The following is a 13299-nucleotide window of genomic DNA, read 5'->3' on the forward strand; positions in this document are numbered from 1 at the left end:
ACACACACACACACCTCTCTCTGTCTCACTCTCTTTTTGTTTGTGTCTGTATCACCTCTTATAAATACTTATTATGTGCAGGGGGTTTTAGATGCTCTCCCTGCTGCTGCTAAATCAACGGAGCGCACACTGAATCAAGAGGGCTGAGTACCCGTGTTGCAATGTCAACTGCTCGCGTTTCAACCAGAAGTAATTGCCAATTCAATCAATGTGTCAACAGCAAGCAGTCTCCAACTAAGGCATGTAGACAGGAGGAAAAGGAATGCTAACGGAGGGAGAGGAGCACTGAAACGTGCAAAAAGAAGGAGGGTGCATGTGTAGATCCATCCTGAAACAAGAGAGACAAGAGAACAAAACAACCACAATGTCACATTAAAGAATGTCAAGAAGAACACTTTATGTATCTGGCACATAACCTAAATCTGGATAATGTAGGAGAACTGCAAACCATTTGAGAGAGCTAAAATACAATAAGGTACAAGCCAACAATTAAATATTTCATAAGAATATATTCCTGCTTTTGGCTCACTGGCAGTTTTACAGCGAAATGAGCACACCCATTTCATGTATTTGAAATAGAAGAACAGGAGGATGAAGTACAATAATGTTTGCAGGCGTCCAAATGGTATGTGAGTGTGTATGTGGGTGTTTGCAAAGCTTAAAAATGTCTTTAAAAGTACCCAATGCTACCATTAGCATTTTAAAATGGTAGTCAGTAGTTCAATTTAGTATTTATTATTGTTATCAGTTATTTGTATCTAACTACAGTGATATAATGGTGTTATTGTTGTCTGAATGAATTACAAGTACACAAAATAACCTGAAATAATCAGTGACCTGACAAATATTGCATATTTTGCTATAATATTACTCATGTTCCAGTATTGTGTTTCAGGGGGCGTGAATACAGGCATCCTGGCATGTACAGCATGTGTAAGATGCATGTGGGCGTGTGAATCTGAATTCTTGTATCAGTACTATATGTGCAGCGCAGTACATAGTACGCGCAGCGCAAATGAATATGGAAATATTAAAAGGTGGCAAGCAGCTGATTGAGGCCGGGTGGGTGTTTGAATCTGTGATGGTGTACCATCATCACTTTGGGAGCAGCCAGGCTGAGCACGGCAGGCTTGGATGCATGATGCCAGCAGCCATCTGGCTTTGGATGGGACTCCTGAGGGAGACACAGGCTGGTGCCAACCTTCAGAAAACACTTCCAGTATGTTTGAGAATGAGAATGACATGTTCATCTATACTGTGGCTCTGTGTGAGAGCACCAACTGTGTTCCTGCGGAGCTGTGACACACAAATACTACATGTTCTACATATGTTGACTCTATGTCGGGTGTGTCCTCAAGGGCACTGTAGTCTGTCGGGCAATTTGTATTCCTGAATGGAAACATTTTAATTCATAGAATTACCATCAAGAATTTCTATAATTCAAGGTATAGATTTTATCTGTGTTTAGCTCTCAGTTGCTGTTGGATATGAGCGATTCCTCAGCTGACTCAACATCATGTTTCAAAATGAAACATAGTTTTTAAAGGGTAAAGTTTGTGCCACACAATTCCATATCAGCAATTTCTCATTCTGAACATTTCATCATGTGCACAGTTTACTGCACTTTGTGTTCTAGGCACATAAAAGTGAGTCAATATGTAGTTGCTGCAGACAGTGTTACGGACTGTTAAAAGGTCTCTCTCTGCACAGTCTCTGACTGTAATTGCTTTGTCACAGCTGAGCATATTACAGAATGAGACTGTGAGAGCGTGCTTGTGTGTGTGCATATATGTGTGTCCTATGGGTTTGTGTCTATGGCTTCATCATATAAGGTGCAACGACTACATGCTGGTAAAGGTGACATAATGAGTAGGTAAAAAGCAGACAGAATGTAAAATAATGAGTAACTTGTAATTAAATATGTTGATGTATCAAGTTATTTAAATGCTGGCCTTAGTTCTGTATTGCTTCTGGAAAACTAAATCTTTATGACCAAGGACCAGAGCCAGGATAGACCACAGCTGAACTTTACTTTGCTGACACATATGCTAATATTAAACTGAAGTTTGTCTGATCCACCATAATACTGTAGACGAGAGAGAGTCTTACTTAGAAGTTAAAAAGGCATATTTAGGCTGAAGTGGCAAGTGTAAATGTAGGAATAAAACTGCTCTGAGTTGCCAGAAAAGTTAAAGAATATGTTTGATATGAGGGATCAAATATATGTTCTGAAAAAGTAAGCAGACTTTTTTGTGAGTTTAACAGTATTTTATTTCCTAATAAATCAGATTCTAAGCTCTCAAACACTACTGCTGATATTCACAAACTCACTTACAAACAGGCACTTGCAGTAAAACTATGTATATGTTTCTCCTCTCACACACATGCACATGTATACACACTGGCATCAAGACACACACTGACCTTATGTGACATGAGGAATCAAACACAGCTCTCTCACTGCCCCACACTGCATGAACTATTTATAATGTTCTACCTCATTGAATTATTAATGAGATATGTTTTCTGTTTCTCTACACTTTTTCTACAGCTCTGTGAGAAATTCTGTCCTTTTACTAATGATCTACTCAGGGCCTTCGCCAGGGCACACTTCTACATCATAATAATAGACACACAGAGTCAGATCAGTACGCCTGCCCAACCGTGGGAACGAAAAGTTAGGCATATGGGAAAACTGGTGATGGAAGAATAATATTATAGTGAGACTGCTGGGAACTGAAACATAATGCATTGTGTCAAACACACCTCCATCTGTATTTACAGTCAAAAAAAAAGCAAAGGCATGGCTGTATCTGCTTCACTACGCTGGAGTTTGCCCATGCTAGCGGAAGGAGAGCGAGGAAGACAGAGCGAAGCAGGAATGAGGACTGACATGCAGTGTATTGTAAATCAGATTGAGCAGCTAGACACTCCAGTGAAAACATTTTATGTTCTTTTTACATCCAAACTCTGGGGAGGTGACAATGACACATGGTTGGTTTTAATCTCCTTGAGAAGCGTAATGGGGGAGGAAACGGTCCCAAAACAAGGACATCTTATTTACTCAGAGCCACACATGACTTTCAGCACTAATTGATGTGAAATATTGTGCAACGTAACAAACAGTTGGCTTCCTCTCACTCATTATCTCTGAGTCTCACTCTCTCCCTCCTCCTCCTCCTCCTCCTCAATCTATCACCTCTTTCCTTTCGCTCCTCCTCCGTTCTTCCACTCATTCTCGCACAGACGCTGGCACTCAACGTCTCATCACAGATAAAAAGGGGGCTGACTACTTTTTTATATGATACAGCTCAGCCTAATTTGTTCTCAATGAATTATGCATTGTGTCACTCATGGGGTGACAGAAAATGTATTTTCATGAATATTTCCTGCTTTTCAGGATTTCAACAAGATACAGATAATTTTTTAAAAATCCTCCCGACGTAGTGTCACAGAAAATTTCATTGCAGGAGGTCTATAAGTGGTACTTTAGTTATGACATAGTAAAAGCAGTGTTGTCATTTATGTTTTAGTTTTAACCTTTTTCACAGTGCAGTATTTTCTTTCACTGTCAATGTGGTAAAAAAAAGAAAACCTGAAAAAGTCCAAGGTGAATACTTTTTATAGCCACTGTAGTTTAACCATTTATTGTTGTTTTTAATTGCTTTAATTACTTTGGCACATAATCAGCAGCTCATTACCATTTTCTCCCCATTTGCGTTGTCACTTTCTATTAGTGGAAGCATTTCCTCAGCTGTCAACATCGCGGGAGGACTTTATTTACTGTAAATTGTTTCTGCTTGCAGTCAGAGTCGTCAAAGGCAACTTTTTTTGCTCCTTTTTTGATGAAAAACAACAACAAAAACCAATTGAGCTTTAAAGGAGTCCCGAAGTCCAGTGATGTTCTAGATATTTTTTAATACCAAGAAAGTACCAAAACAAATTCTACTATCCTACTAAAGTAGCGAGATGCCCCTTGTTAACCTGCCATCCCTCCTCTCTGTCCACTAGTAGAAGAGAGAATGCAGAAGCAGAGGGGTTGTTTAGTTGAATATGTTAGTCTAGTCTGTCTCACTCAGTGATCCTTTATCTGACTGATGTTTGTGCAAGTTAGAATCTATGGCCCCGACCATGGCTCAGCCTAACTGTCCTGCGTATTGATAAATCCATGGCGCTGTCTGTGGTGCTGAAGTAGCAGACAGATTTGTGATTGCAGCTTTTTTCTCACAGTTCCATCCCCCAGTTGTTTCATCTTGGATCTATACAACTCTCTAAAATAAGTAGTATAAATATTCAATGCTATACTGACCTTCATGATCAAAATGACAAGTCGAAACATTTAGTTGGGGATGAGCGAGAGGATAGTGGATAGAGATGGAGACACATGGCTACCTGTAGTATTCCTATAATATTTCTGTGTGTCATTCAGTAGCATCTGTGCTGCTGAAACATAATCTAAGACCAACCCACCTCTGTAACAAAACACTTTAACATGACTACAGATATAGTTTTTTCAATAAGTTGAGATAAAGGTTTCTTTCTGTTTTTGTGAATTGTGAGATGCAGGCAAGAATTGTTTTTCCTATTCGTAATTGCATATTTGGTTATGGCCATTCCCATTGTCAAAATTGGCAAAGCTAGCTAGTCTATAATTGTATTTTATACTCAATCAGACCAGACCAGTGACATGAGGAAATAATGCAGCTACAGGCTTTGTAACCACACCCTCATAAAAGCAGGGAGTGGTGATCTTCAACATGCAGGAAAAGACAGACAACATAGAAATTGAGAAACAAAAAAGTTTGAAGAGATTAGGAGAGGATGAGGAGGAAGAATGTGCCAAACAGACTGTGGAAATCAAGCTGAGAAGTCTAGATTCAAAGTACAAAGCCTCACACCATGTCCAAATGTTTCTCACCCACTCTGGAGCTACCAACCTGCCAGCTCACATGGAATGACAACAAAAACTGTTCACAGGTTTGGAAAGAATGCACCTTATGCTGGACTGAGTTGTGCACTGCAGCCGCAGCAGAGCAGAAACACAACACACCTAATAACAGTCTCTCATGAAAACGGAGCAACAGCGGTCTGAAAGTTTTTGTAGACTCTCAGCATCTTAGCAGCCAAGCATGAAAGAGACGCCTGACAAACAAATTATCTCTCTGTTTCCATAGCGATCTATGAATGGCCTGTGCTAGTGCCTGTGACAACCAGATGCCTGGGAAGACAAGGCTCTCCCATAAAAAGCCAGCACTCCGCAGAAAGCCTGTTATTACTGCTATCATTCAATTGGACTTGATTTGCATAATTAAACTCTGTTATTGCCTGGCTCTGGAAGCCACTGCAAGTCCTCTTACCAAGTCCTCTTACCCTCTTACCAGGACAAGGGGGCACTTAAGGGAGGAATATACCCTCAGCTGACCCCGAGATGTGACTAATCAATACTACGATTATCCATTAAATTGAACTTGATAAGGCTTCGTTTCCTGTAGATTGCTCATATACTTCTGTGCAGCTCCAGGGCAGAGAGCTCACTGATGAGGTGAGTCACAGCCTGGACTTCACTCTGCCGCCCTGACAGAGCAGAACTGAGCAGGTCTGGACTGAGAAACACAGACAGAGAGAAAGGCAGGAGAACAGAGAAGAAGCTCACAGGCTTACATTAAGCATTTGTGTACAAGCTGCATACAGAGCTTGCAACCATAAATAGAAATATCACCCATTCCTGTGCAGAAATGTCCCTTTTTTTACTTTTGAGTCCTTTACATTAAATATTCTTTAGTAATTTGTTGATCCCTCTGTGTTAAAGAATGAGTGAACAATATTGAACCATTCTTAAAAAACACTTAGAAACAACAAAACCAGCACAGACATACAAAAAGAGGATCGTGAAGTACCTCGGTGACAGAGCAAAAAGACGCAGTTGTTGGCCATTTGACAGCACCTGAAGCCAAATACTTCATTCATGCACACAGGAATCCTCTGTAAAATGCAGCTTTTCACTCAAAAACCAGACAGTCACACATGGATAACAACACAACCCATTCGACTGCACTATGACACAGCATTTTTCACAGAAACGCATCAATAAACCATTTCATTTCATTCATCCATGGTCTGAAAGCCATTGCAGACCAGTTGACACTTTGTTACAGCCAAACAGATGAAATCAAATCAGAGTCTTACCTCGACTAGATGGGGAGTGGGGTTGAATCCACACATGTTGCACACTTGTTGGTGGCACTGTGTGCAGGTGTTGTAGTTGGGTTGTTCTGCTGTGTTGCCAATGTTGAGGTTTGTCTTGCAGAGAGGACAACAAGCTTTAGGTTTAGAGGAGTCCGGGGGAGCGTGCTGTTGTTGTTGTTGCTGCTGAGCAGGGGCTCGTGGCCCTTGTTGCGCAGGCTGAGGTCCTGAGGGTTTACCTGCCACAAGCCCCGGACCAGGAGGTCCTCCTGGTTTGGGGGCTGGTTTTGGGGGCGGCTGTTGGGGTTGAGTAGTCTCAGATATGAGAGTACTGGCTTGGTTAAGAAGAGAAGCACCAAAGCCAAACAACTTTCCAAAAGTCTGCTCCGGTGGCGGGGGCTGTCGTGAAGGGGAGCTCCCCGCACTGCGAGTCTGGTCCTGGCGTGGGTGGTTAGGTTGGTGAGCCGGAGAGCTGCGGGATAGATCAGGCTGGGAAGGGGCCTTGGCCATGCCCGGGAGAGGGACTGCCCCTGGAGGGAGCTTTACTTGCTGCTGACCTGGGCCAGCTGGACCAGTCTGTTTGGTAGGGCCAGGTGCTGGAGGGGCCTGTGCTGGAGGCTGCGTCTGAGGAGGGGTCTGTGTCTGGGGTGCAGGCTGAGTCGGAGCATCAGGTTTAAGTTCTGGTTTGGCTGTATGAGAAGGAGAGTGTATCTGTTGCTGACTCTTGGAGCGTGGTGTGGTCATGTCCATCCCCAATGCTCTCTGCATCTGACAGTTCAGACATAGCCACTCTTGAACCTGTGAAAGAACAAAAAAGAAAAACAAAACAATGACATCTTTTAGTATATAAAGGACAGAAATAGTTTGACATATTGGGAAATATGCTTATTCACTTTCAAGTGAAAAAACACTCTCATATGACTGCACACAGCCAAGAAATAGTCCACTGCATAACTCCCCCATAAAACCTCAACTTGTTGTTTTTACACTTGGATCTTTGTACAGATTAAACAATTAAACAAACAGAATATAAAGTCTTAATTTGTGAGCTTTAGAGGTGCTAGTTGGCAGATTTTGTTGCCTTTTAATGTAGGAAGGCTAACTGTTTCCTCCTGTATTCAGATTGTTTGCTTAGCATACAGTAGTAGCTTAGTAGCTTCACATTTACCGTACAGACATGAGAATGATATCAATCTTCTAATCAAACTCAAGACAAGAAAGCAAATAAGCATATTCCTCAAAATTCCCTTTGATAAAAAAAAAAGCTTTAACTGACAGGGTTATTGTAGATGATTAAAAAGATACAGTAACTTGGTTGTGGTGTGTGCATCCTCTCCCTGCATCCCCCTGGATTTCCGTTGGATGCTCCACTTTTTCACTGCCCAAATAGATGCAACTAACATGAACTAAAAACTCTAGATTGCCTATGGGTGTGAATATGAACACGAGTGTGTTGGTCTGTTTATGTGATGGACTGGCTGCCTTCCCTTCCCCTCATCCAATGCATGCTGGGATAGCCTCCAGCCAGCTCTGAATAGGAGAAATGGTCTATGGAAAATGATTGAACGAAAGAATAATTGTGAATGATGTAAAATATCTCATTGAGGAAGGATTTAAGCGTCCCTGTTCCTCTGCATGGGCATTTATTGGAAAACATAATTTACCCATAAACAAATGTGTGGGAAATAAATGTGACAGACGGGATAAACTCTGGACTTCTTCAATAAATTATGGTTGGCCCTGATTTTGTATCTTCCCTCATGTCTTTTCTGTGTGCCTCTTCCCTTTTTGCTTTCTCTTACATTTCCTCTCATTACACAACATGTTCCCTCATTAAGATCCTCCCACCATTCTCCTCTTGTTTCTCCTGCTGTTGTCATTTCCTTTATGTCTTAGCTTATCCTATCTTCTTTCTTGTTCTCTTTCTGCTCTATATAGGCACATAACAAGGTGAAAGTCAAAAAGAAGCCCTACTGATGGCACATGGCCATACGTGGTAATTGGCATCCTGGTGCTTTGACAGCTGCCGCACTATTGTAGCTGTCTTGGATTTGTGGTCATTACATAATGCCTTAATGCATTATAAATGCAGTCAGAGAAAGGTTGTGTAAAGGGTTGTGGCTGGGTTGGAGGTCTGGGGCACAAAGAGTGAAGTGGGAGGCCCAGCCGCAAGCTTTTTTCCTTTAAACCTTAGGGTAAAAATTCCCTTTAAGCATGTAAAGGTGGATTCATGAGGACTGTGGTTTGGCTTGAGCTGACAGTTTTTAGTACTCTGAGAGCTGAAAATACAAAAAGATCTTTTCACTTCTGCTGTGGAGTCAAATGTCTCTGTAAGTCTGTGGCCATGGGAGATTGATTCGCACACCAGCTCATAAACAACACACACTCGCACACACCCTATGGTCTATGAGTTACTGTGAAGAAAGTTTATGTGCATTATGTGATCAAAAGATTCCTTTTAAGGTCTATATTTAGCATTTTTTTTAGAACTGCTCAAACCATTGCCAATGTAGTACAACTGAATACTGCAACACTATTTCAACAAGAGTTCCACTATACAATCCAAATACTGTATACTAATACTACTCTATCAAATAGCATTGACGATGAATTTCAAGTGGACAGTAATTACTTAAAAGGTAATTTAAATATGTTAAGCTGTAGTCATTGTGAGTGTGTGGTAACTGTATGCTAAATTGTGCTTGTGTAATAACTTCACTAATTGTCGTAATACTTCTTAATTAACCACATTTTAAGCTATAAGTTATTGGGCTAGTCACTTTACACTTTAGCTACAGTAGTATGAGTCACTGAACCTAAAGTGTAGAATTGCTCCACTTATTGCAAAGCGCTGACTCACTGCTGTGCTTTCACTTTTAGTTTAAAAAGAAACTCTGCTAAAACAGTAACTTAACCCTGTTAACATCTAATTTTGCCGTAGCCTGATAAATAGACTGACCTGACACTTCATTATTCATTAATAATTATTCAGCATTTGATTTATTAAGATGTGGGCAATGATTCAGGTCTGAAAACCAGAATCATTTTGCTAGCCTCCAGTGTTTAAAGTCCTTTATAAAGGGATATAGAAATGTACTTGGTGTGTTGGTATGGCTACATCAGAGAACATGTCAGACCACATCGGTATAGTCAGAATTACAGTAACCTGGTTCCAAACCTTTTAATCACTGCCTACTTCGCTGATCTGATGACTGCTTCCTCCAGAATCCTCTCCCAAACAGGGAGCTCGTGTGTTAGAGACTTCCTCTGCTCAACTCCTGCAGGCTCCCCACATTAATGACATAAAATAGTTTTCTGATGCAGCTCCTCTACAATTTTCAAATTTTGCTGTTACTGAATGGATCGAATTTGGAATGTTTGTGAAAAATATCTTCAGAATTTTACAGCTGTTCTTTTTGTAATGATTATGTAAAGGGAAAAGGTATGTGATCTGCAACAACAAGTGTACCAACTACACTAAAATCAACTCACACCCCAGCACTGTTTACAAGGACCTTTCCTCAACAGCTAACTATCTAGCCACATGAATAAAATATCAACAGAAAAATTGCTATCATCGAAAATATTAACTGCTTACACGTCTACTGAAAATGATGTTGGGAGGAGAGATTTGTCTCTAGTGAATTAGGGCCAAAATAACAAAAAAAGACCCTCCAGTGGTTTAACTTATCATCTTGCTGCACTGATGTACATGTGTACTTGGGGGCACTGTGACATCACTACAGGCCCAATATAGCACACTTCTGACCACACCCCGCAATAAGAGGTGGGGCAGCCTTGAAATATTCAGCCAGATGGGGCAGTGAAACACTGTTTTCCCACCTGCTGTTAAATGTGAAGTCAGCTATTCTAATACAATACACTTTTTGTCAAATTCAGCGAATAGATATCTCTTCTCGGTCTGCGTGTGCACTGAAAACAAAATCCAGTGTCCTCACACAGCCGTGGCGCTGTAAAGGGAAGACAAAGTAGCTCGCAACACTATACCAGCCAATTAGCAACAGGGGGGTTCATGCTCGTGCACAGGACTGCTGAACTCCACAACAGTTCAAATGTCAACAATCTTACTCCAGAATCGCAGACTCCAACTTTAAGTTACTCTTTATTGCCAAGCTAACACATCGTTTTAATTTAAACAACTGAGATATAATTTTCTTTCAAATACTGATAGTTTTACCAAGATCTCTGATCTATCGTAACATTTTTATTTAAAATTGCACTGCTCTTTGCTTTTAAGTGTTCTACTCCGCCTGCCTTCAGTATTTCTCATTCTGTCTCTAAAGCCACGTTTCCTCCGCAGGAATTTTTCCCAGGACTCCCCATGGACCAGGAACCTTTGGAGAAACTCAGTCCACAACAGGGAACAGGGTTTAAATGAAGTTAAGTTAGTATAAAAGTAGTAAAAAAGTAGTAGTAGTAAAAAGTACAGTAACACTGAGGGGAGGAAGCATACGACAGATGGACTATTGTCGTTGTTGTTGTATAGTTGCCCTTAAAAATGACGTGTAAAAACAGCCGTCGCTTTCTCATGTCAGCTGACTAATTTGCCTAATCTTTACGGGTCTTTAGACCGTGGGGGAAACCACAGACAACAACAGGCTGAAGGAAGTTCTTTTAAAAGTAGTTCCTGTGACTAAAAGTTGGGGGTACTTTGGGTGAAAACGCGGCTTAAGTCAGGCATTCAGTCTGACAGTCATTCAGCGAGTTAGTATAGACAGAGTAGGTCACAGGCTCAGCGGCACCTTGGGCTTGGCCCCCTGCCAGTCTTCAGTATAAGGAGTGATGAGGCTATGGTTTTCACCGTCAATCAGGAAAACAGAGAAGCCGGTAGAGGAGGTGAACCCTGGGGACTGTCAGAGTAATGTGGACAGTGAAATAAGCCAACACCAGTGCAACACAACACCATCCAACACGGGACTCTTCATCCAATCAGAGACTCACGAGCGGGAACTCCTCTTTCCATCATTATTATTGTCCTTGGGTCCCCCCCCCCCAAATTATAGTTAGGATAATCATATTAAGCCCGTTGGAAAAAAAGACAAACCGGCAAAACTAAGAAAGCAGCTGCGGGGAGGGCGAGCATCTATTTATTAATTTCATCGTGTCTCTACTTGCCTCCGCCTCATCTCTCCTTCTCATTCCTCTCTGCGTCCCCCTTGTTATGAGGCAATCATGTGGATCTTTATGAAATCTGATCTGTATCAGCAAAAAACAAGTGCACTGCACACTCTGTCTCCTGCCCTCCTTCTCTCAGTTCTCTGTTGCAACCCTCCATCTTGTTCTCATTCACCCATCTTTATTTCTCCTTCCTATCTGCATCTCTCACATCACATCCCTCCTCTAACTCTCTTCCTCCATCCCTATCTTGAGTATACATTTTGGATGGCTCTTATCCATCCTTTCTGTCATACATGGATCCAATTCCTGCCTTAGCTTGCTAGGTGTGTGTGCATATGTGTGTGTGTGTTCCATGGTATGATGCACGTCAAAGGTCATAAGCCGGGACCAGAGCCCACAGTTCTGTCAGAACTCAGCGTCTGCTAACAGGATGCTCGAGCACCATGGTTTCATGAAGAACAGTTTTCTGCCAGAAATAGAACCTTTTAACAGCAAGACCCACTGAGACTTGGATATAGATCAAATAATGAGAGCAAAGCATCCTTGTCAACACACACACACACAAATTTACATATTTATGAATTTTTTGCTAATTTGGGTAAGATCTGATATTATTAATCACATCAACTAAGGCTCCAACAAACAATTCTTTTTAATTACAGATTACTGTATAGATTATTTTCCTTACTGATTAATTGTTTGACATGTAAAGTGTCAGGGTACACTTTATCACAATCACAATTACCTAAAGCCCAACCTGACGTCTTCTTTTGTTGAACCAATAATTCAAAACCTAAACATATTCAGTCAGTTATCCCATAAGTCAAAGAAAGCAGCAATTCCTTAGAATCTAGGACTAGATCATGTTTGATATAAGTAATATTTTCAAGAAAAGGGTTAGGGTCAGACGTGATAGTATCACTTTTTTCAGTATCTCCATCCCACTGCCTTTCAAAGTGAAATGTTTTTTATCTGATGGCTGTAGCCTTTAGTCAGTTTGCAGAATGAGGTTTTTATGTACATGCAAAAGGTATCCTGAGTTGTTGAGAAAATAATTCCACCACAATGTCCATTTAGTAGAGGGTGCTTTCAAACATGTCACATCTTCATCAGTAGATGGAATCCATTTTTTCAAAGCAAAGCAGAAGTTCTGAGGTTTTACAAATGTATACATTTATCTACAATTGGATGTCAACTGGGCTAAACCCATCTGCGAATGAAGATCATGTGATATAATCAAATGCTCCAGATCAGCTGCGAAATAGACCCTGTGGAGAGCTTTCGAGACATTTTTTGTTTTTTTCAACAGCTGTTTCCATGGTGAAGACTGAACAAAGAACCCATGTCAGGATTTCAATAAATCTGATGCATTGCTAGAGTCTATGCTAGTGGTTGCAGGGGGTCCTCAGCCAAACAAAGAATAGAATATTTTAACTTTTAGCCCAGTTGTTGGAAAAACAAAGGAAGAAACAGGATTGGCCATTTTTACTGTAATTTATAATGATCCCAGTTGGATTATTGATTGACTATGGCCACTTTATCTTCAAACCAAAAAATCCCAAATCACTCAGATGGGATTCCTTGAGACCAAATCCTCTCAAACTGGGGGTCCGTGGTCTAATGTGCATCGATAAACAAAAGTTTGGGATATACAACCCAAAAGTGTAGAGCAACTAAAACATTAAAATGCTCAGAGGCTTTTTTCACTGAAATATTTTGACATGTCACAGGAGGAATATCATAGGTGTAAATAATGAAATAAAATATGAATGAATTCCATTTAGCTGCTTCAGTTTCTGGGTCCTAGTGTTGTGCATATATAACATTTAGGAAGATCTATTGGTAGAGATGGAAAATAATACTTATAGGTATGTTTCCATTGGTGTATAATTAAGTAGAAATAAGAATCGTTGTGCTTTTGTAAGAATGAGCCATCGCAGATTGACTTCCATGGAGTCCGCCATGTTGAACTACCAT

The 13299-nt window shown here is 40.8% G+C and overlaps 1 protein-coding gene across 1 annotated transcript in view; it reads right to left on the minus strand.

Moving 5' to 3' along the window:
- The window catches only part of bsnb (bassoon (presynaptic cytomatrix protein) b), a 62624-nt gene that overhangs the window by 33595 nt on the left and 15730 nt on the right, over nucleotides 1–13299 (minus strand). Inside the window, exon 3 of the mRNA XM_035661165.1 lies at nucleotides 6187–6981. Within this exon, the coding sequence (XP_035517058.1) occupies nucleotides 6187–6981 (795 nt within the window). The remainder of the gene's footprint in view (nucleotides 1–6186; nucleotides 6982–13299) is intronic.

Source organism: Morone saxatilis, unplaced genomic scaffold (assembly GCF_004916995.1).
Source record: "Morone saxatilis isolate NCDOM2014 unplaced genomic scaffold, NCSU_SB_2.0 Contig18, whole genome shotgun sequence".
In the NCBI taxonomy this organism is placed as follows: domain Eukaryota; kingdom Metazoa; phylum Chordata; class Actinopteri; family Moronidae; genus Morone; species Morone saxatilis.